This window comes from Rattus rattus, chromosome 5 (genome assembly GCF_011064425.1).
Source record: "Rattus rattus isolate New Zealand chromosome 5, Rrattus_CSIRO_v1, whole genome shotgun sequence".
NCBI classification, from domain to species: domain Eukaryota; kingdom Metazoa; phylum Chordata; class Mammalia; order Rodentia; family Muridae; genus Rattus; species Rattus rattus.
Window position 1 is genome coordinate 130,911,480 of NC_046158.1, and position 22,862 is coordinate 130,934,341.

The 22,862-nt window shown below is 45.8% G+C and overlaps 1 protein-coding gene across 1 annotated transcript; it reads left to right on the forward strand.

The window, feature by feature from the left end:
- Positions 1–1,300: 1,300 nt before the first annotated feature.
- Fkbp1a (FKBP prolyl isomerase 1A) lies at positions 1,301–20,929 on the forward strand. Its single transcript, XM_032904409.1, has 5 exons — positions 1,301–1,504; positions 1,582–1,629; positions 16,345–16,457; positions 18,753–18,915; positions 19,862–20,929. The coding sequence occupies exons 1-4, from the start codon at positions 1,468–1,470 to the stop codon at positions 18,879–18,881; spliced, it is 327 nt and encodes a 108-aa protein (XP_032760300.1). The 5' UTR covers positions 1,301–1,467; the 3' UTR covers positions 18,882–18,915; positions 19,862–20,929.
- Positions 20,930–22,862: the final 1,933 nt, after the last annotated feature.

The window sequence follows — 22,862 nt, forward strand, 5'->3', positions numbered from 1 at the left end:
ACTGTCCTGGTGCAAATCACCTTTGGAGAAGTTTGTAGTTCCTAGATTGGAATTTGACAGAACCAGAAACCAGATGTCACCAAAAAAAAAAAAAAAAAATCAAAAGCTTCTATGATTTATCAGAGGAAGACTCCATAAAATGTTTTAAAGGTGTTTGCTGGTTGGTTTGTTTGGATTTTTTTTTTTTTTTGATACTGCAATTTGCTCAGGCAGTCCAATAAACTGAAGGTGTGTGCCTCTCCAAGGTGTGCACCCGCTAAGGTACAGTTCCTCAGGTCCCAGAGGGCCAGAGTTAGCTTCTGAGTTTCTGAACTTGGCTTTTAAGTCTAAGATGGAGCAGACTGGGTCGGCTGGACATAGGGTCTTCGGGAACGTAGTCCCTGTCTACCTCTTTTGATACGGGGTTTCTCACTGGCCTGGAGCTCACTGAATAGGCTAGACTGATTAAGCTCCTATCCTCAGCACCAGGGTTACAGGTCTGCACCAGCACCGCTGGCAGTTTTACTTTATGTGAATGAGTGTTCTGCCTAGGTATGCATCTACACTCGGAGTGTAGGATTCCCTGGAACTGGAGATAACGGACAGTTGTGAGCAGCCATGTGGGTGTGGGAATTGAACTCAGGAAGAGCAACCAGTACTTTCAACATCTGAGCCATCTTTCCAGCCCGTTAAGTTATTATTCTTTAAAGCACTGAAGGTATTCGAGCAGAACTCACAGAGCCCCCTTGGAAGCTGGTGTGAGGAGGGAATTCAAGTATTCGAGTGGATGGGTACATATACTTTTTTTCTTTTTGGTTTTTTGAGACAGGGTTTCTCTTTCCTGGCTGCTCTGGAACTTGCTCTGTAGACCAGTCCTGCCTCTGCCTCCCGAGTGCTGGGATTAAAGTCCTGCGCCACCACTCCTTTCTACATTTCCATATATATTACTATATACGTACTCGGGGGAAGGTGGCTTTCATGCAAGACAGTGTTAATATTGATTGACTCTTCCAATAAGAAGCTCGGAACCTAAGGCCACTTGCAGACGTCCCCTTGGTTCTACAGGTGCAAGGCCTACTCACAACTATCCTCTTTACAGGACAATTAGATGTGCGTAAGAGTAAAGCATCTCTAAGTGAGCTCGTCAGTAGCTGATTTGTCCCGTTATTACTGCGGCGTCTCCGAGGCGGAGAAACGCAGAGGAAAGCTGGGAGTAGCCAACAGGACGCGCCTTCCGCCGCAGCTGCATCCGGGGGTCTGTGGCCTCCGGACTTCCGGTCCCTCCGCCCAGCTGCCCCGCTCCAGGGATGTGAGCGCCTCGCGCAAGTAGGGCGGGGCGTGCTGTGAGGTACGGTGCGCGTGCGCAGGAGACAGGAGAGGGACGAAGCCGAACCTCTGAACCGCCGCCAGGTCCGCTTCGGCTCCACGCCGCCCGTCGCGCCTCCACCCGCGTCCTTCTCCTCCGCCAACGCCGCCGCCGCCGCCGCCATGGGAGTGCAGGTGGAGACCATCTCTTCTGGAGACGGTGAGTAGACAGACACCCGCTGCCCCGCTCCCCCGCCGCCGCTCGCAGCCACTCACCTGCAGTCTGTCTCTCCTCAGGGCGCACCTTCCCGAAGCGCGGCCAGACCTGCGTGGTACACTACACCGGTGAGTCGGACCGGCCGGGTGGGGCCGGGCGGGAGGGGCTGTGGCTGGGAGTCGGGGCGTGGTGGCCGCGTGGCCGGCGGCCGAGGCCTGGGCGGTGGCCATGCCCCGAGGGACAGGCTGGGCCCGCCGCGCGGGACGGGACTTCGGGTTGGCGCAGTCTCATACACCCTGAACGGTGAGCGGCCTCGGATGCCGCAGGGAGCCTACTGTCCAAGCGTAGAAATTGTGGCTGAGCGAACTCATCGCCTGGCGGAGGTCACGCGCTCCGGGCCAGGGACCCCTTCAGGAAGATTTAAACCGTTTCCGATCCCCGCTGGCATGATGCCTTTCCCCGTGCTTTGGGATTCTCTCTCCCTTCAGTAGTTAAGGGAAGAAAATTCCTAGTCTGCCCAGCCACCCTTTGGAACCCTTGAATTCACCTTTCTGGGGCGGGTGGGAAAGGACCCACTTGCTAAGTCATTATTGTGGCTTCACGTGCCCTTTCGGAAATAGATAATGCAATGTCTATTTCTCTTTGAGCCACTTGCAAATCTCAGCCTCCATGGCAGTGATTACCAGACCAAAGGATGTATTTACCATGTCATTCCCCTTTCCCTTTTCTGAGAGTAGAGACTTTCTCAACCCCATTTTTAAAGATAAAGGAAACTGAGGGGTCGTGAATACAGTGCACAGTAACTAAATCAAAAGAAAATTTAAAGACACGCACTCCAGGCCAGAATTCGAGCATCAGGACCATCAACACTGCTGGCCCTGGGACCATCTTTTACTCCATGCCCTTACAAGGTCTTCCTGGGTTGGGGAGGGGGAGGGGTAGCAGACTGTGACTTCATAGGCTGAGTGCTGTAGCCACAGCTGATATGAATCGGCTTCCCTCCCCCTCCTTCCCTTTCCCACCCTTTCCTTTGTCCCCCTCCCCATCCTTCCTCTGTTTCTTCTGCTTCTCCCCGCTCCCCTCCACTGCCACCACCCCCACCTTTTTTTCTGGCTGATCTGGCTGAGCTGTTCTGGCTCCAGTTGCCTTCTCTCCCTAATCAGGGGAGGATCCCGCTCTTGAGGGACAAGGCAGCTCACATCCTCCTCCCTGTGCCCCCTTATTTCTGTGACTTCTTGAGTAGAGAAGCGGGCAAGAGTTAAGGACTAGGACCTTTAAAAAGCTGCCAGTGGAAGGAATATTGAAATACATCTTTGGTGAGAACAGATCAAATCAAAGTAGCTGTTGTGATAGGACCACAGTCAGCATCTTGTCTGGGAGGGTTAGTAGAAGAATAATCATCAGTTCAGTCATCTTTGATAGCAAGTTGGAAAAGAATACTGTTGCTTTAAAAAAAAATAAACATGTGTTTAAGGCAGTTTTAATAGAATTTCTCATGTTGTGACACCTCCCCCCCATAAAATTATTTTCGTTGCTGGTTCATAACTAATTTTGCTACTGTTACGAATCATAGTGTAAATATCTATATTTTCAGTGGTCTTATGCAACCCATGTGAAAAGGTTGTTGGACCCCCCCATGGAGTTGCAACCCACAGGTTGAGAATGTGAGCGACTGGATACATTCTCAGGAGGAAGTCATTCCCTGACTTCTCCCAGTCCTCTTGGTGACATCTGTCTGTGTTCAAGACTGCCCCTCATCCTTGCCTAGCCTATGTGTCACTGCTGTTGAAAACCAGGTACTGGCATGTAGGCAGAAACAACTTGCGGTGCTCCTTGGTGAGCTGTCCCTATAAGAGTGTCTGGAGCCTTCCCCCTCCCCACCCCCCCAAAAAAAAAACCCAGATGACTATGGGTCCCAGAACTCCTAATGCCTCTTCAAGTCTGTTCTCCATGTGGGCGGCACCCACCCACACGTTCCCAGAACGACAGCAGGACCCTGGCACACATTAGAACAAAAGCTTTCTTTTTTATTTCATTTTGATAAACTCCACAAAGACGCCTTACTGAGAAGCCAGCTGTGCCTCACAATCACAGAATAAGCTGTTCTGAGGGCGGGTGGCTTTGTTCCCAAGAGTCTTTGCCACCAGCCTCCCAGGAAGAACCTGTTTGAGACCTGTGGGGGCGTGAGAGAAGGGGGTAGATGTGCTGTGAGAGCACTTCCGCAGCATTAAGGCTTTTAAGTCACTGAGAATAGACTGTCTCAAAGAGATTTCGAAGAGAAGAGAACATTGTCTTTAAAATTGGAGGAAGAGGGTCTTCAAAGACAGGAAGCCAGCAGAGTCCCACGGAGGGAGGAGAGAGCCCCTATCTCTTATCTCTGGCTTTCTCTCTGCTCGCCTCAGTCATTTCTCTGTTCAAGATCTATGCTTCAGGCTGGTGGGTGGTAGAAGCCTTCGTGCCCATGCTCAGTTTTTCTGTTTCCTTTTGAATGTCTGGCTCAGGTCGTTTGCCTAAGTGACTGAGAGGAAGGATATGAATGACTGAGGCTTGGGTTGGGTTAATAACTCTTGGTCATGTGAGTTTTAGCCAAGTGTCCATTTCTGCTATTTAGACTGGGTCCAGAGAAACAGCAAAGGAAGTAAGGTGACCAGCCCCTCAGCCCCGAGCCCTGCATGCCAGGGATGAACCCAGGACCTTACAGGTACTAGCCAAATGTTTCAACTCTGAGCTCTGTCTCCAAGCCACAACCTCAAGGATGTTTTAGATGCCAATAATGAATTTGTGCCACTGATAAGCCTTTCTCTGGTGTTCTCTGTGACCTCTGCCAGGACCCAGCATGAGTACAGGCTTGAAGAAGACTTGAGTGCCACTGAGAATATCTAGTGATTTCTAAGGGGTATTACAAGCCTTGACTGAGACATGAGGGAGGAGGCGGAACAGTAAGCCATACACTAACTCCTTGAAGGCTGAGTGGATTTCCACAGCCCCTCCCTCCCTGCCTCGTGGTTGCTGTGAAGCTTATCCTAGTGCATATCCTTTTCTCGAGGCCCCAGTAGTCCATTGCCATTGTGAGAACTCTCAAGTGGACTGAAGGATTTTTTTTAATCTTCCTAAAATGTAGCTGGAAATCTTGCCCTTGGGATCAAATTTAAGTCTTCCATCGCCTCTTGGTGTCGATGGAGAAGCCAAGGGTCCCTTGGCATCATCTCCAGTCTGCCTAGGGCTGTCAAAGCTCCCAGGCCAAGTCTGGCCTATTACTTTTAATTTTTCTTTAGTTTTCTTGCTTCTTCTCTGCTTTATTTTAGTCACTCCTCTACCAGCTGTTTCGTAGCTGGTGACCTGATGTCTGGGGGGAAGCTCATATTTAAGAAATGCCTCAGGTGATATTTTTCTAGTGTGTAGTGTTTGTCACAAAACAGGCTGGAGCTGTATGGGTAGTAGTGACAATGTTTTGTTATTATTGTTTTGTTTTTCCCTTTGTGCAGCAACAAACCAGCCACAAGTGGCTAGTAAACTAGAGAAGGACCTGACCTAGTAGGGTTTAGCTCAAGAGGGGGACCGGGATGACAGTGTGACATGTCAGATAGTGAAAGACACAATGGAGAGAGTAAAGCAGGGAGGGATGGGGAAGGAGGAGTTTGCTTTTAATGGAGACAGGTGGAAAGTCCTGATGAGTGACACCCCCTCCAGCATCACACACAGCAAGTTTGGTGTTGACTTCATGGCCATCTGGAGAAGAGTTCCTATGCAAGGCCCAAGAACTGGAATGGATTGTGTGAAGGAGTGGTAGGCAGAGGGTTAGTTAAGGGAACTTGGTATGTTGCCATAGAGCACTCTTCCTCTGAGTCTGGAGTCATGCCTTGAGCTGACATGGATTCTATCCTCCCTTGGAGGATTATATAGCGCCCAGCTGTATCCCAAGGGTGAGGGTGTTCTAGCCCAGGCCATCAGCAAGTGATGGATGCTGTCAGGCAGGAATTCAGGAGAAGCAGTACCTCGTGAGCAGAGAGGCATGGGGCAGCTACGGTACTGTTTGAGCTGTACTTAGATCCTTATGCTCCATGTACCAGGCGGTGGAGCTCCTGTCTATTGTGGTGTCTAGAGTAGGAACAAGGTTAAGTTGTGGTCTTGGCACCAAAACTGTTCAGAGTAGTCAGACTTGGGTGCTTAAGATTGAAGCATTTGGAAGCCAGGTGTGGTGCCTCAGGCCTTTAATTCTAGCTCTAGCAGAGCAGCTGTATCATGAACTTGAGGGCAGCCTGGTCTACCGAACATGTTCAAGTTTCACATGGTGAAACCCTTTTTCAAACAAAAAAGATTGAAGTGGCTGGCCCCAGCCAAGACAGCCTCCTGTTTGACAGGTTGAAATAGGAATGCAGAAGAGATGGAGTGGAGCGAGTGCCCATCTACAGCCTTACCTCAGGGTATGTGCATGAGGAAGCTCCCTGTGTGAGAGCAGTGCAGCTGGCCCGAGCTACCTTGGCTGTGTGAACAGGTTAGGGTTTGATTCTGTTGCCAGATTTCCTTAGCTTGGTAAGATGTTGGCATTGTGAAATGGATCCTGCTGTGGAAGGGTTGCCTTCCATGGTATTGTGAGTTCCCAAATCAATTACAGAATTGTTGTTGTCTTCCTTTCACAGGTAAGGACAGGAGAAACTCTTTTGTCTTACCCCCAAAGAATGCTTCTCACATGTGGGTGCCACTTCCTGGAGAGCTTTTTAAAGAAAGAAAAGTGAAATAGCAATAATGTGTGCCTAAGTGCTACTGCCTCGACACAGGTGGCCATTTTGCTGTATGCACTGTTGCTATCTAGTCTGAACACATCTGAGGTTTAGTAACCTATAACCATAGGGCCATCTTTTTGTTTGTTTCCCAAGACAGGTCTCTGTGTAGCTTTGGGTGTCCTGGAACCATGTGGACCAGGTTGGCCTCGAACTCGCAGAGGTCTGCTTGCCTCTGCCTCCCAAAAACTGGAGTTAAAGGCATGTGTCTCTAAGCCCAGCTTAGCTGGACCATATTAACTTGAAGCATCCTGGAATCTTAGGGCATGAGGGTATTATTTTTCTGCTTGTCACATCCAAGACAATGGAAAGTGATCCTATCCCAAACCAAACTCAGTGAAATCATCAGTTTCCAAAGCAGGTTTTACAGCTTTGCTTCTTTAGAGGTTCACTCACTGTAGTGGGACGCTCTGTGTGCACTCTGTCCCAAGAACTCCAACCACTCAAGTTGTTTTCCTGAACTGGAGTTTGTTCCCGGGGTGGAGGACTTGGGGGCAGGGTGAGGTGGGGTTTGTGGCCCCCTTGCGTAAGTGCTATACACTACCTCCACTCCCACAAGCCTGGTACTGCGGCAGGAGGTTTCTGTTTTCTTCAGTCTAGAAAGAGAAAGTACTTAAGCTTCTCTTTGGACTTTGTTGCTCTCTCCTTGTACCCTTTACTCCTAGTTCACCCTTCCTTCTATTCAGTGATAGTGTCAGGAGGTAGGAGAGAGCCATGCATTGAAATCGCTGTGGCAGCTGGCACCTGTAATCCAGAACTGCCTGGAAGCAGTGGTCCTTGGTTTTGAGTGTCTGTGCCTCAGGCAGGCAAGAGGAAAGAATTATCCAAGTGTGCATATGCCTAGAATTAGGAGTTATCTTTGATTTCTCTATATGAACTCATGTCTGTGTACACGGTACTGTATGGGCACCGGGAATTTAAGAATGAAGGCGAACACAATTCCTACCCTTGTAGATTTTTTAGCTATAGTGGAAAAGGTATAATTAATGTAATTGTGCAAAAATGTATTCATTAGCGCTAAGGAGAGAGACAAGAACAGGTCAAGATTTTAGATGGCAGAGGGCCCATGAGAAAGTGAGAGTAATACAGCCGAAGGAGTTAGGGCATCAATGCACAGGGCTGTGTGAGTAAGAGTGTGGGCAGCCCAGCAGTAAGTACAAAAGTAGTCTGATGTGAATGCAGACTATAGAGAGGTGGAGGAGGTGGGCAGTAAGATCAGAGATGGCAGCTCCTGTGAGCCACTTTAAGGAGTTGAAAGCCTTCTGAAAGAGATGGCAAGCCATGGGAGGGCTTTAAAAAGCAAGGGTCTCCTTGTATTGTTTCAAAGGCTCTGTCTGGCTACTCTTGTTAGGTTTATGCTGGAGGGAAAGCAAGAACAGAAGCAGAGAAGCCAGGGAAGGGGATGAACCATTCGAGAGGAGTATATCCTTGAGCAACACATACTATCTCTGGCTAGCCACTGTTTATTTTGTGATTAACATGGGAACTGAATGACACACCCACAGGGGAAGAATTAACTCTACCAGTGTTCTTCATATTGTTGCACAGCTCCTCCCATTGTGGGTTTTGACTTTGAAAACTTTTGGTCATAGAATCTAAAGGGATTTGGCCAAAGACAAAGGTTTCCTCATGGTTGGGCATGTGCTTGCGTTTAGTGAACCAGGCAAGTGATGGGATGGAGTTGGTTCCTACTTTGGATAGGCTCTTGACCTCTGGCCATACCATTCACCCAGGGTATCCTTCTAAGTGCAGAAGGTTTCACTGGGTTTAATTATGTAGTCAAGGGAGCCTAAAACAGCTCAGACACTTGCTGAAGAGCCGTTGCTTTTTCTTTGAGTATGGTGTTTTCCAAACACCAATTATGTTTTTTTATAATAAAGTCTATTGTGAGAAGTCTAAATGCCAAGCCTTTCCAGTTCATTACTAGCAGCAGCATTCTTTTTCTTTCCTGTACTGACTCATTGTCAGCCCCACTGATTTTCTGGTTATACCCATTCTTATGTATATGCTGTTGAATCATATCAGTGTAACCATCATGACTAGCTTTGAAAACATACAGCTGACTGCTCCCCATCCCCTTTGGTGAATGGAGCATGGGAATGCTGTCTTTCTAACACAGAAGTTATGCAGAAGGGGTTTTGGGAAGCTTCTGTGTCTAATGAAGAGGGAAGAGGGACAGGTATGTCATGAGGCCTCCGGCAGTGCTCACCTGGGGTGTCTCTCGTGGTTTCAGTTGCACGGCTGCAAGCTGACATGCTTTTGGGTGGCTCCCCTTTCATTCAGCAGCTGCACTGGTTGCACTTAGGAAACTAATCTGGATTTCAGCCTTAGCAAGTCCTTCTCCCTCTCCCATGGGCAAGTGACAGGAACTTAGCTTTGGTTTTGTCCTGTTTAGTTGCTTGATCATCTTATTTGATTTAAATATGGGGGTTTAAAGTTTTCTCTTTATACCATCCTGTATTTTAGTCAGTAAAATGCTGCCTCTGAAAACCTCGTGTAAAGATTGATGAGTGCTGTGAATGAGATTTCACTACTGAAACTTGAGTCTCTTGACTCAAGTAGAGGGCACTGAGACTCTGCTTTCCGAAAAGCAAAATGCCAGAATAATCTAACATGATAACCAGTGGTCCTCATGGATTTGAGTCTTGATCTTGGCCCTCACTTTTTCTGTGGCCTGAGCCAAGCACCGGGAGCACAGTCTATGGTAGGTACAGGTGCTCTGGTGCTGTGCTTTCCAGGCGCTGCCTGTGTTTTTTCCCTTTGCCAATTACTCATGAACAAGAGCACACTCCAGAACTGGGCGTGGCTGATGGGTGCTTGCCTGGCATGCTATTGTGGAGATAGACTTGAGTCTTCTCCCCAAACTCCTCTAAAATCCTTCTCCCCTGCAAGGATTTGAGCCTCATTCCCCCAGGTGAGGAATCTGCATGGAATAGAAATGGCGTGGGCTATGTGCAGAGGGAGCCTTTACTCCTCTTGTTGTCTTGTGAGGGTGTCCAAACCCCTACTTCCTCCCATTTTCCTCTCTAATTGGATACTTAGAGGTCTGGAAAGTAGAGCCAGCCCTTCCAGGAGCGTCCCTCGGCTGCTGCTTGCCATGTAGGGAAGAAGGTCTAAATATGGAAGCCTCCTGCTTATCCTGTCCTGTTGGTCCATAAGTCAGGCAGGGGGAGCCAAGGGTTGAGCCAGATGCCACTGGGACGTAGGACAGAGTCCAGGTCTGTGATTTTGAGCTTCATTCGCCCCTTAGTACCATGATTTAAGGCTGGAAACGCAGAATCTACAGCTCTTCAGACAGCTCTCACTCATGAGGTGGAGTTTGTGTCTAATCAGAAATGAAAGTGGCTACTGTTACCAGCAAGTATAAGTGTGGCCTTGAGAGGAGAAAGCTTGCTGTATGTGAACAGTAGCCTCGGTTGCCCTCTCCCAGCTGAATCTGCTTTTCCTCTAGGATATTCTGGGGGCAACTTGGCAGTGGTTTCCCCACTCAAGAGCTCCAGGTGCTTAGGAGTTCAAAGGGATGGAGCACCGCTGAGACCTGACCCATTCCCGGGTCTTTGTCCTACTTCCATTCCCTGTGTGAAGCAGGGACTGCGCATATGCAGGGGGCTGGTGAAAATCACTGCCTACTTTTCTTCTGTTCTTGCAGGCAGGTGACCTCAGAATGATCTCTCCCAGTCTTCAATGTAGACAGGCACCTCCATGGTCTTTTTTTGTTACAGTTTTGTTAAAGTTCAGTTGTCATAAAGTAAATGTCACATATTTAAAGTGTTCAGTTTTAGCTACATGCAATGGTTATGGATATGTACTAAATAGTGAAACACTGTCTGAAAGACCACAACAGTGTACAGTTTCTTAGGCCCAGCTAAATAAATTCCCTGCGAAGTTCCCATCTGTATCCTACTCTAGCTGCTACTGTGCTTTCTTTGAGCTTAGTTTACTGGATGTTTGTTTGTTTGTCTTGGGTTTTGGTTTTGTGAGTGTGTGTTGTTGGGGGGGGGTTGTTTTGTTTTGTTTTTTTGAGCAGGGCCTGTAGCCCAGGAACTTGCTGTATAGACCAGGCTCACCTGGAACTCAAGAGATCCTTCTGTCTCTGCCCCCTGGAGTGCTGGGATAAAAGATGAATGCCTGTATGCCTGGCTAGTTTGTAGTTTAGACATTACTCATAAATGTTAACTATTTATTTGGTTTCTTTTACTCCGTGTGTTTCAGATTCTTCTGACTTCTCTATGGATAATTTGTTCCTTTTTGTTGCTGAGCAGTTTCTGTGTATGGGTCATGTGTTCATTTACCATTTGGTAGGTGGTTGGGTTGTTCTTAGGAGTGAATGTTAAAAATTGCTCTAAACATGGTGTATGAGTCTTATAGTCAAATAGATGTAGACTAAGATGATACTGAAATGTAGGATGGCCGGGCCATATGGGGCACAAGTGCTTACACTCGAGTCCTTCCAGAGTAATTGGCTATTTTGCACTCAACAGTGTGATGTTCTCCCTATACTTGATGTAGCCAGTCTTTTAGTTATTTACTTTAATCAGTAATATCCTTGATGGTTTTAATCTGCATTTGTAATGATTGAAAATGTTAACATCTTTCCTATGCTCACTTGCCCCCTGTGTGTGTGTGTTTCAGGGAAGTACAGGTTCAAAGCTTTGTCTGTTTTAATCAGCTCTTTCTTACTCAGTTTTGGTAATCTGTTGTGTAGCCCAGACTGACTGTGTTGTGTAGCTCAGGCTGGCCTTTGAACTTGACAGTCACCCTTCCTCATTCTTGCCTTTATTGGTTTTGTTGTTGGTTGGTTGTTAAGTGGATTTCAGTGTCTAGTTTTTTTCTTTTTGATGGTTTGTGTTTTTTGATCCTATACTTAAGAAAATTTTGCCTAGTCTAAGATTATGTGTTCTTCTAGAGAATTATGCAGGCTTAGCGTTTACATTTAGGACCATGGTCCATTTTGAAGTAACATTTGAGGGCTGGAAAGATGATGGCTCAGGACTTGTAGACTCCCCATATAAAAGCTGGGCTTGATAGCACCTAACCCCTGTGCTCCCTCAGTGAGATAGAAGATCAGGACAGAGTCCTTGGAAGCTTGCTGACCAGCTAGCATGGAGGATGAAATAGTGAACAAGAGACTGTCTCAAACAAGGTGGGAGGTGAGGAGTAATATCTAAGGTTGTCCTTTGACCTCCGTTTATGTATTACAGCACATATACACTCACACATGAACACACATAACTTGAAGTATAGTATTTGATATACTGTGACTATGAATCCCAGCTTCCTAACTTCTGTATACGTAGCAGGGGGTGAATAAGTGGTGGTCCATTAAGTTGACTCTTGCTGCCTAGAGTGCCATCCCTGTTCCCACCTCAGGAAAACTCCCAGTGATGTGAGCTGGAGCCATTGGAAGATAGCCTTGTTTAGTTCCCAGCTGTCAGTGACTACTATGTCTCATGTCGTAAATTGTATCGTTGAGGTTGTTTCCTAGTTATAGTGGAGAGATGGGTAGTTTGGTCGGTTGGCTATTCAGAGACAGTTTTGTCTATTTTCTCCATGTTGGTGGATAACAGAAATCCTATCAAGCTGATTTCTACCCACTTTTCTTGTGTTCTGCCATCAAAGCTGAGAAGCATAATTCTCAGAAAGCTACATGCACACTCATGCCTGTCTTTCAACATTTGTTTTCCTCTGCATCTCTTCCTTCTAGAACCTTTTTACCCATCGTGACACACACTCAACTACCCTATAGATATTTATTTACTTTAAGAGCTCTGGCTGCTCTTCTAGAGGTCCCGAGTTTAATTCCCAGCAACCACACGGCAGCTCACAACCATCTGTAATGGGAATGATGCCTTCCTCTGGTGTACATCCGTACATGTAGTCAGAGCACCCTTATACATTAAGTACATAATTAAATACAATGTTACAAAAAGAATTCAATTATGGGGGGAAAATCCTTCAACCCCAAAGAATACCTCCTACTGTCACTCCTTCCTGGGAAGATAAAATAGATTGACAGGAAATGACTGTGGTCTGAAGCTCTGGAGCAAGACTCAAGTCCTCTTTATTTAGACAAGAGCTCCTGTGAAATAGTGTAAGAAAATAAGGCGGTGATCCCGTGTCCTGAGCCACACTCAGATTCAGCCTTTGCGCTTCCACGTCTCCTATGAATTTAAGATACAGAAGTAGGCATCCCTCACTGAAGAACTAACTACAGGTAGAAGCTCCCTCTGAGCTTCCTGCCCGCTGTTTTTAGTCAGCTGAGGTAACAGGCAAAGCAGCACCAGTGCATGTCACGTGCAGGAGGCAGCTTTCTCCTGCCTTTGAGAATGAAGAACTATGCAGAGTATATTGTACACTTTCATTGTAATTAAAATTGTGGCCCTGCTCAGGTCAGAACTATGCTCAGATGTGATAAGAAATAATAGAATTCTTTTGGAGATTACTTTATTTCTTAAACTGTGTGTTATAACCCATTGATGTATTATGAGATTTATTTAGTGCAATCCTAACTAGGTTATTTTGAAAATGAGAAGTAGTTACTCCTAAGGACGTTCTTATGTGTTTTGATTGTTTGTGAGTTACAGTGTAGGTGTGCGTCAGGGAAGCACTTTTGGCCTTCTTGTTCCATTCACTGGGGCTGAGTAGATCAACTGAAGCTTTGTTTCACATAGGTTATACTCGGCCATAAGTATCCACAAGCCCTACTGAGAAGGCAAAGCATGTTTGCCTACCGTCCTTTGGAGTTTTTTCCTGAAGTGGACACAAGTGAAAAGCTAATACAGATTTGTAAGGAATATTTTACTGAAGCAGACATTGAAAGGCTGTCTGTTAAAGTAAGCATGTGAAAGGGCACGTGATGAAGGATTTTTTGCTAACCACACACATATTACCCACCTTACATTGTGTAGTTGAGCTCCATTTTTGGGACTCTGTAGAGATGCATCAAAAAATTTCTGGTGGGGTGTTTCAGCTTTTTGCTGCTTTCGCAGACTGGGGCTGATTTGCACAGTGATATCAGCTGAGACAGATTCATGCTGAGGCAAGACCCACAGAGGACACGAGATGCTTAGAGGAATTATAAAAGGACTCTACAGACAGTGACAGAGGCTGAGCTTGGCTTATTTATAGAGCTAACTGTACACTTGTTCTCATGTCTTCACTGATTTTTACTTCACTAAGAGAGACATAGCCGGTGTCTTTTCTGACATTCTTATTGGCCCTGATCCCTCCTACTGTCTTATGCGAGGCTAAGGCCTGGCTTTCTCTATGTGACAGTGCCACCCCTACTGATTCATGTTCACCTTCCCAAGTCTCTCAAGTTAGACTACTGATACTCCATAAAGTGTTCCCGGTAGATTGAGCTGTCCCTATCGACCTGTGAACTGAAAATGAGATCTCCAGACCACACAGATGAGAGTTACTCCAAAGAATCAAAGTTAGACTGGCCTGTATGTTTGGTCTGAACCCATGTATAAGTGGCACAGAGAGAGGTTGAGTAGCCCATCTTTGGGGCTGGGCTAGAGCACTCCTAGAAACCTGATGTTGCACTGGGAGAAGTGGGGCTCTGGGCCTGAATTATTTTATAGCCTTGGCTCAGATGCCCCTCTGGTCCGGTTTTTCACAGAATAATTTGTTTAATCATTCATTTTGGAGACAGGGTCTCTGTGTAGCCCTGGTTGTGCTTGAACTCTGTAGACTAGGGCTGGTCTGTCTGCCTCGTAAGTGCTGGGCTAATGGCATGTGCCACCACACCTGGCTCAGGAGTTTTTAAAAGAAATTATGTGTATAAGTGTTTTGAATATATGTGTATGTACCAGGTGTATGTTTGGGTGTCCATGGAGATCAGAAAGAGGGCTTCAGCTTTCTAGAAATGGAGTTACAAACTGTTGTAAGTCACTGTGTGGGTGCTGGGAACAGAAACCAGGTCCTCTGGAAGAACAGCCAGTGAGTGTTCTTCCTCTCTGAACTTCAATCCAGCTTCTTTTATCTGGATTTTTTTCCCCAGCAGGTTCTTGCAGACAGTTCAGCTTAAAGGCCAGGAATTGCTCTTTTGTCCTGGGTCCTAACTCAGGGTCTGCTCAGAAGAGCCCAGACCAGGAAGAGTCTATTTCTAGTTATCAGTATCCTTCATTGTTCACAGGCCCCCGGTTCATTGGCTCTGACCTTAAGAGCGCTGCAAAACCTTACAGTAGGTTTCCTTAGTTCTGTTAAAGCAGGTCCAAAAGCAGAATGGAAAGGCTTGCACATGTCCAGGGAAAGCATTCTGAGAATCTTGGTGTCTTTCTTTCCCTACCTTTGGAATCAGTTGGGGGAGCTCCTGGGGCAGGAGTTGTACTGGCAGTGGGCATGTGTATAGTAGGTATTGTGGCCTAGAGACTGGTTACAGATAGAGAGGCCATTCAAATCTACTGCTTGTCAGTCCTTCTGTCGGGAAGTAACTATATTCTGGTAAAAGCAAATTAAATGTATATCCCAGCTCAGCAGTTCTAGGGTTCCATACTCTGTTTCTTCACAGATTTGGAACAAGGTAGCTCCTGTTTTCCTCTTGTGCTTCACCGCCAGTCTTCAGGCTGTGTGACGTGCATTTTGCCCAGGATATTGGTCTTGAGCCTTGCTCAGGACAGCAGCCTCTACCATTTCCTTTTTGGTTAAAGTCTAGAAGTCCAGCACATGTAATAGTGCCCTCAATTCATCTCGTTTCCACAGTCTGCTGACCAGGGTTGACATTTTAGGTTAGGATATTTTTTTCAGGGTTTTCCACTTTCATAAACACATACACATGCACAGGAAAGTTCTTTTTTTTTTTTTTATGGATCTTCAAACCCTATTGTGTTGCATATCAGTTCTGGGCCCACCACTAGCCCCCTCCAGCCTGGGGTTGCATTTGAGAGCTTTCAGGAGCTTAGGGTCAGTTACCTCAGTTGGCTGCCACTGGTTTCCGGAGAAATCCATGCCAGGGATGTTTTTGAAAAGGGAACTTCAGATGTCTGCCACAGATGTCTAACTCCCCTTTTCTCATGGTGCTCACCCTTTGCGATCTCCATTGCTGGAGTTCACCTTTCATTGTGGTGTGCTTGACCCTTGGGAAGCAGTCTAGTAAAAGGAGCATGGTATGAGGGGCTTTGTCTCATTTTGTCCCTTGAGCAGATTAATTCACTTCTTGCCAGAGGTTGACCTGTGAACTGGGATGTGAAACATGGGCTTCAGCAGTAGGTTGGGTGCTAGTGTCTTCCAGTGTCTCTAGATAACCAAGTTATTTGCCACTTTCTCAGGAAGACTGACAACTCAAAAGCTAGCCCATGCTCAGGTTCCTGTTTGTTTTTGTTGGTTTTTTTTTAAGGTTTTATTTATTTTATGTGTATGAGTGTACTATCACTGTCTTTGGACACACCAGAAGAGCGCATTGGATCTCATTACAGATGATTGCAAGTCACCATGTGGTTGCTGGGAGTTGAACTCAGGACCTCTGGAAGAACAGTCAGTGCTTTTAACCTCTAAGCCATCTCTCCAGCCCCAGGTTCCTGTTTTTTAAAATAAGGCAGCACCAGAGTGCTTAGTAAAGCTGTTCTCCTGTTGTCTCTTTCCCCATGATGCTGAGAGCATTTCTCTCTCTAGTTGAGGACTCAGTCACCACCATAGCGAACAGCAGTGTATATAGTCACAGCCAGCCATGGAGAAAGGTGGAGAACATGCCGTGTGCTTGTCATATAAGTACTACGGCAGAATTGGGATTACTGCCCTTGTAGGGGAGGACCTTATACAAGGAGACCACGTTACCACCTGAGAGGTCCATGGTGTGGAAAGGTCATGGCAAGGAGCCTACTCTCAGAGCAAGGTAGCAGCTGTACCTCAGAGTGAGGTGAGAGGCTGCATGGCATCGGCCGTCTGCAGAGCTGCCCAGTAAGGCCATAGGAAATCCTCCAGAGACGGCTCAGTTCCCAGATGAAATGCCTGACCAGGCACACTGGCCCTGCTGTGCTGATGGGGCCTGTACCACTGCTTTCTGAATGGCTTCACACCATTTCTTTTGGCTGCTCATGCTACAACTGTACTTTCTTACAGGGATGCTTGAAGATGGGAAGAAATTTGACTCCTCTCGGGACAGAAACAAGCCTTTTAAGTTTACACTAGGCAAGCAGGAGGTGATCCGAGGCTGGGAAGAAGGGGTAGCCCAGGTATGTTCTTTCGTTTCCTAGGATCTGCCTAACACCCCACATGTGACACTCTGAGGGTTCATTCTTTATTTTAACAAATGTATTACTTTTATCTGTATGTTTACCTACCTATATTGGGTGAGTGTCTCATGCCCTCAGAGGTCAGAAGAGGACATTGGATTCCCTGGAACTAGAAGTAGAGATAGTTGTAAACTGCCATGTGGGTGTTGGGAACTGAACTTGGGTTCTCTACAAGAGCAGCCAGTGGAGAGAGAGCCATCTCTCCAGCTTCGTGGGATTTCTTGCATTTTTTAGCACACAAATACACTTTCCTTGCCTTTTCCTGCACAAAACTGCCTGGGGATTACTTTGTTTCCTCAACTTTGACCTTCTGTGGCTGAACATGGTCATATCCATATAGCTGAATGCTCTCTGAGAGGTACAGGTGCTATAATTCAGTTAACCAGAACCTTCGTGAAAGCCATTTGAATCTTTCACAGTATTTTGGTAGCATAAAAAACACTGTGTGCCTGTCTTGCAGTCTTCGTTTCACATGTATGCAAGTATTACTGAAGGGTAAGTTTTAGAAAATAGGCTCAGTTCCAGCCTGTATTGGGCTGTACTCTGAGGCATCCTCAGGGTGTGCAGGTGCCTTCAATCTCAGGTCATCATGTACTATGGGGTCAGGGCTGGGCTGAAACACAGATGGACAGACACACTGGGGATAGGTGAGGCACATGCCCCTTCTCCTTTTGGTTTTTTGGTTTTTCATGACAGGGTTTTTCTGTGTAGCCTTGGTTGTCCTAGAAAGGAACTCGCACTATAGACCAGGCTACCCTGGAACTCGAGATAAGAGGTACACATAAAGACATGCGCCACTCCCACCCACCTCAGTCTCCATTTCTTGATGCTGGTTTGGTTCTGTTTCCAGGTACAGGATCCTGTCATAGGTGCAGTTTTGAAAGGTTCTCTTGTCATTTAACAATGTTTTAGCTATGTTTCCATGTTGTATCTTAAAAGCCCACTGGGATCTCTCATTCTGATTACTAATCCATAGTATGGATATGTGTATGAAGTCATTATCCTTTGTGATGCATATATAGGTTGTTAGAATATTCTAGAAAGTAGAATTGTTGTGTAATGGAAATAGGTGTTTTGAATTTTCTTAGATCAAGCCAAGGACTTGAGTCAGCTATGGTATTTATAATCTCAGTACTTCAGAGGCTGAAGCAGGGGTATCTTCCAAGAGTTGAGGTCTGCTTTGGCTGCACAGTAAATTCCATGTTATTGAGAGCTACACTGCTATCCTTCTAAAGATATTTTCCCTTAGTATAAATGTATAAATACTATACATGAAATATATGGTATCTTGTTCCCCAGAAAAATCATTGGGTTGTGGGTTGGGTTGTTTTGTTTTTTGTTTGTTTGTTTTTGTTTTGTTTTTTGAGGCTTGAAATACATTTATTGGTTCATGTAACTCTTTAATTCCCAATGAGAAGGACATGCCCTGGGTCTCCACACTTAGGCCTTGGGTGTTCATGGTGTATTAGTCTGTGATGCCTCTGAAACATTGTCTTTTTTTGTTTAAATGTCTCACCATAAGATTGTAAGTGTAAGCTGGGTGTGGTGCTCTTTAAAACCTATAATCCTGACCTAACGTGAGGCAAGAATATTAAGAGTTTGAGGCTAGCCTATGCTACACTGAGCTATAGAGGTCCTGTGCTAAATCTAAATATAGGAAGCATAGAATTGAGGACTCGCCTCAGATTGTAATTTGTGTTTTTTTTTGTTTTGTTTTTGTTTTTTTTTTTTTTTTTTTTTGGTTTTTTTTTTTTTTTTTCGAGCTGGGGACCGAACCCAGGGCCTTGCGCTTCCTAGGCAAGCTCCACCGCTGAGCTAAATCCCCAACCCCTTTTATTTTTTTTTATTTAAGCTTTTTATTAAAGTGCTGTTGAGAATGCCACATCGATGGGTTACACTAACCACACATGAAAAGGTTGCATCTGATAAACACTGCTCCCCCTTGTCCTAATTGTACAAATAATACAGTATGAGAACCGTTTGTGTGATACCAATAAGTACTGACACTTCAAAAAGTCAGGAGGGGTTTTTCATTGCCATTGGGTCCCATCTAAAGTGGCTGCTCCCAACTCCAGAGGTTTTCAGTGTGGGTGCTGCCTGCTGGGTGGGCAGCTGCAGTCACTAGATGTCTTGGTCAACACTGTCCTGGCCAAGGACACCTAGTAACCAGCTCAGCACAGAGATTGGAATTCATCCAGGTAATTTTAATCCTTGCATGTGTTTGTTCTTTCACAGATGAGTGTGGGCCAGAGAGCCAAACTGATAATCTCCCCAGACTATGCCTATGGAGCCACCGGGCACCCAGGCATCATCCCACCACATGCTACTCTTGTTTTTGATGTGGAGCTTCTAAAACTGGAATGACAGAAGTGGCCTCCTCCCTTAGCTCTGCACATGGGTAAGAGTACTTAATGCTGAAGGGCTCTAATTACCTTCCTTGCTCCCTTGATAGGTCCAGTGTGTCATGTCCCCACCCCCAACCCCTGTGTTAGTGTCAGTGTAAGAGCTGACCATTCCAAGAACAGGATAGCATGTGTATTAAAGGAGCTTGTGGGAATGGCAGCTGTTAAAACTTTTTATATGTAGCTTATTGAGTTGAAGTCTGTGGAACCACAGACCAAATAACTCTTTCTGGATTGGTTCTGACCTGTGCTTCTAAAAGCTAATAAGAAAAGTACCTTTACAAAAGCAGCACGTCAGCTTGAGCTGCCTTAGGAAGAACCTTTGCCTAAGGTCAGACAGTTCTAGGAAGAAACTGTAGGAGCCTGAGTTGTTCTTTCTAGTGAAGGAAACTGGGCCTGGTCACATCCATATGGTGGCAAAGAAGAACTGAAGCCTGTTTCCTCTTCTTTCATTCTTAGAACATTAAGCTCAGTATCCTAGTGGCATGGCCTTATTCTTGTGGCTATTAGACTATTAGACTCTCTTCACACATGAATGTCACCCTTACAACTGACCCAGACTTTCCTGATTGTTCTACCCCTGGAATCCAGAGGACACAACCGGGGGCTGGGTGAGGATGCTTTTGTTAGAAACCTGAAGCCAATTTGGATTCCAGTGATAACAGCATGGGGGTGGTAGGGGCAGCCTCCTCCTGTCCTTAGCATGCTAAACTTAATGTTAGGTTAACACAAGACATATGAACCACATGTGGCAAGTTGAGCATAAAAAAGTTGCTTGCCTGAAAACCTGGGCAATCCATCTGCTTTCTCCAGCTGTAAGAATTGGCCTGGTCCCAAAAGACCTCAGCTGCTCAGGACAGGACTTGGCATGACAGATAATATTGTGACTGTCCACACAGAGAACAGAGTTGCTGGAACTTACAGATTTTCTGTCCCCAACAGATCTGCCATGGAGGAATCTGGTACCTCCAGATGGGTGCACATGAATCCATGGGGAGCTTTTCCTGATGTCCCACCACTCTTTGTATAGACACCTACCTGACTGAATGTGTTCCGTCACTCAGCTTTGCTTCGGACACCTCCATGTCCTCTTCCCCCTTCTGTATGTGTGTTGACCTAAACTGTATGCCATAAACCTCAAGTTACTTTGTTTTGGGGTGAAGACTCAGTTTCTGTCTTTGAGATCTAAGTTTCCAATGAAGTATATTATCAAGTGTTAACAGCACAAGCAATGGGTTAACTCTAGAATAGGAATTGGTGTTGGGGGTGGGATTTGCAAGAATTTTTATTTTATTTTATTTTTATTTTTTGGATGAAAATTTTATCTATTATATATTAAGACATTCTGCTACTGTGCTGCAAAGCCATAGCAGATTCGAGATGCTGTTGGGGGCTGGATTTTTTCTCCAGTGAGGGAAGTCCTGTTAAGTCGAAAGCCCTACCCAAACTGAAGTGGGAAGGGAGGGAGAGCCTTTGCTTCTGACAGGCCTCCCACCTAAAACTGACTGCCTTTTAAAGCAGGTCCCTTCACTGCTGTGGTGAACACTACAATATCTGTCCCTGGGTCGGCAGGGACCTCTGAAGCCTTCTTTGTGACCTGGCTTAATTTGTTTTTCATCCTATGGTTTTTCTAATGGATTTTCTGGACTTTTGTAATCTTGTAACTATCAAGCTCCACTTACTAAATTCTAAGAACTTTGGTGGAAAGTTTAAACTGAAGGTGCTGTTTGTAGACTCACCACCCAATGGATGCCCAGCCACCACAACAAATCCTTGAGTGTTCTCTAAGAAAATGATGCTGGTCATCACAGCTTCAGCATCTCCCAGGTTTTGATGCTTGGCTCTCTGCTGATCCCAGCTTCCTGGCTTTTCCTCCTTCAGTTCCTTCTCATCCTCTGCTGTCCTGTGTAGTGATTTGGTGAGAGAAAGCTTTTGTCCCCTGCCTCTGCACTACATATGCGGTTCAAGTTTTATTATTGCAATAAAAGTGCTTTATGCTGGCTTTTCTCAGCTCTGTGTCATGAGGTTGCTTGCACATGCCTTGTGCCCCTTTTAGCACATGATTTGTAGGTGTGTAGTGCTTGTACTTGACAACGCATCAGTGAGCAGCCTTTTCCCCTTGGCCATGGTGGGCGCGGGGACTGTAGGTGTGACTCAGGAACTGCCTGGAGCTGGGCTGGGACAGTCATGGTCCTTCTCATATCCCTTAACTGCTCTCCTGCTCTAGACAGGTAGGGAGAAGACCCAATCTGCCTTTAACAGGGAGTCAGCTGCAGACATGCTCCCATCAGATGTGTGAAGGATTGTGAAGGGAGGATGCAGGGATTTAAGTCTTTGCCCCTTATTAGATAGGTATGCAGAGACTGTCTTGTTCTTTTCTTATCCCCACCCCCAGTAATGTTTTTCTTACTGAACGTTAGTTAATGCTGATCACCAGGATGCTCCAAATACCTTGACAAACACCTTGTAAAATTACTCTGGAGCTAAGCACGGTGGTGCACACCTTTAATCCCAACACTCAGGACAGGTAGGTGGGTCTCTCAGGAGGTCCAGGTCAGCCTGTTCTACATATTGAGATCACTGCCTGTTTTGTTTTATTTTTTAAAATGTTCTCCTTAGTAATTTAAAATACAGAGGTTGTCAAACATTGGAATAATGGTTGATTTTTTTATTTTTTAACATTGGTGTGGAGGTCAAAGCACACTTTGAAAAAGTTGGTTTTCCTGTTATGTGGGTTCTTGAATGTAGCACCTTCACCAGTTACCCTGCTAGCCTGAATAATGGTTTTTTTTAAATACATAAATTATTAAATTATCTTAATTTGGATTTCTGGAGTAATAGCCTAGAGTTATACCTTAATTTTCCTCAGAGTTATTTTAACAGATTTATCAAAGTAAGAGTTTTGGTGAATACCTATTTAAGAACTGTTGAAATGTCTGGTTGACACTACAGTTCCCCTAATGCATATAAGCAAGGAGTGTTTGTTTACATTTTGTCCCTCATGAAGATCACTTCATTCCAGAAAAGTCTCATACTGTTTGCCACACAGATCCTACCATACCCCCAGAGACATTTTTTAAAAAACATTTTTTCTGTGTGTGAACGTATGCTGCATGTGTGCAGATCGATCTCCTGGAGGCCAAAGAAAGTCTTGGATCACATAGAACAACAGCCTGGATGCTCTCCCAGAAGATTCCAGGTTGATTCCCAGCACCAACATGGTGTCTCATAACTGTCTGTAACTTCCGGTTCCAGCCATTCTAGTACCCACTCAGGCTTCCAAGGGAACCAAGCACCAAGCGGTGTACATACATATGTGCAGATACAAAAACACCCATAAAAATTTTTTTTAAATGCACTAAAGTTAAATGCAAAGGCAGCACTCCTGCTTTCTGCACATAATGTGTGATGAGGTCACCCAAGTTGCTTAACTTCCAGGTGTGTGCACCCCAGGTAGCGGGGCTCTGTACCCATTGGAGGCTAGGTTTGCCACAGCAGTGAGCTACATGGCCCACAGCCAAATGACTGTCAGTTTTTGGAAAGGGAGAAAATCATGCTGTTGGGGGTGTATATCTGCGGATGATATATTGTCAGATATGCTTACTGGTGGGCACTCTATTTTAACATTTATTTCTAACTCTCCTCAAAAGCAGCATGTGCCCAAGATTTTGGAAAGTAAATCCAGTTAATTGCAGAGTGTCTTGTAATTATTATGCCAGTGCATGCTGGGTTGCAGAAGTGATTACAGCCTGACACAGGACAGTGCTGATGTAGGCTCTTAACTTGCAGTGAAGGGAAGGACAGCTGAGTAAATGGCACCACGCACCACGAAAGCAGCAGAGAGCAGGGAGTGGCCAAAGGAAGTGGAGGTTCTCCTGTGGCAATGGAACCGAAAGTGAGGGTCCTGAGGGCTGGGTTAGCTTGACAGCAGTGAGACCAGCAG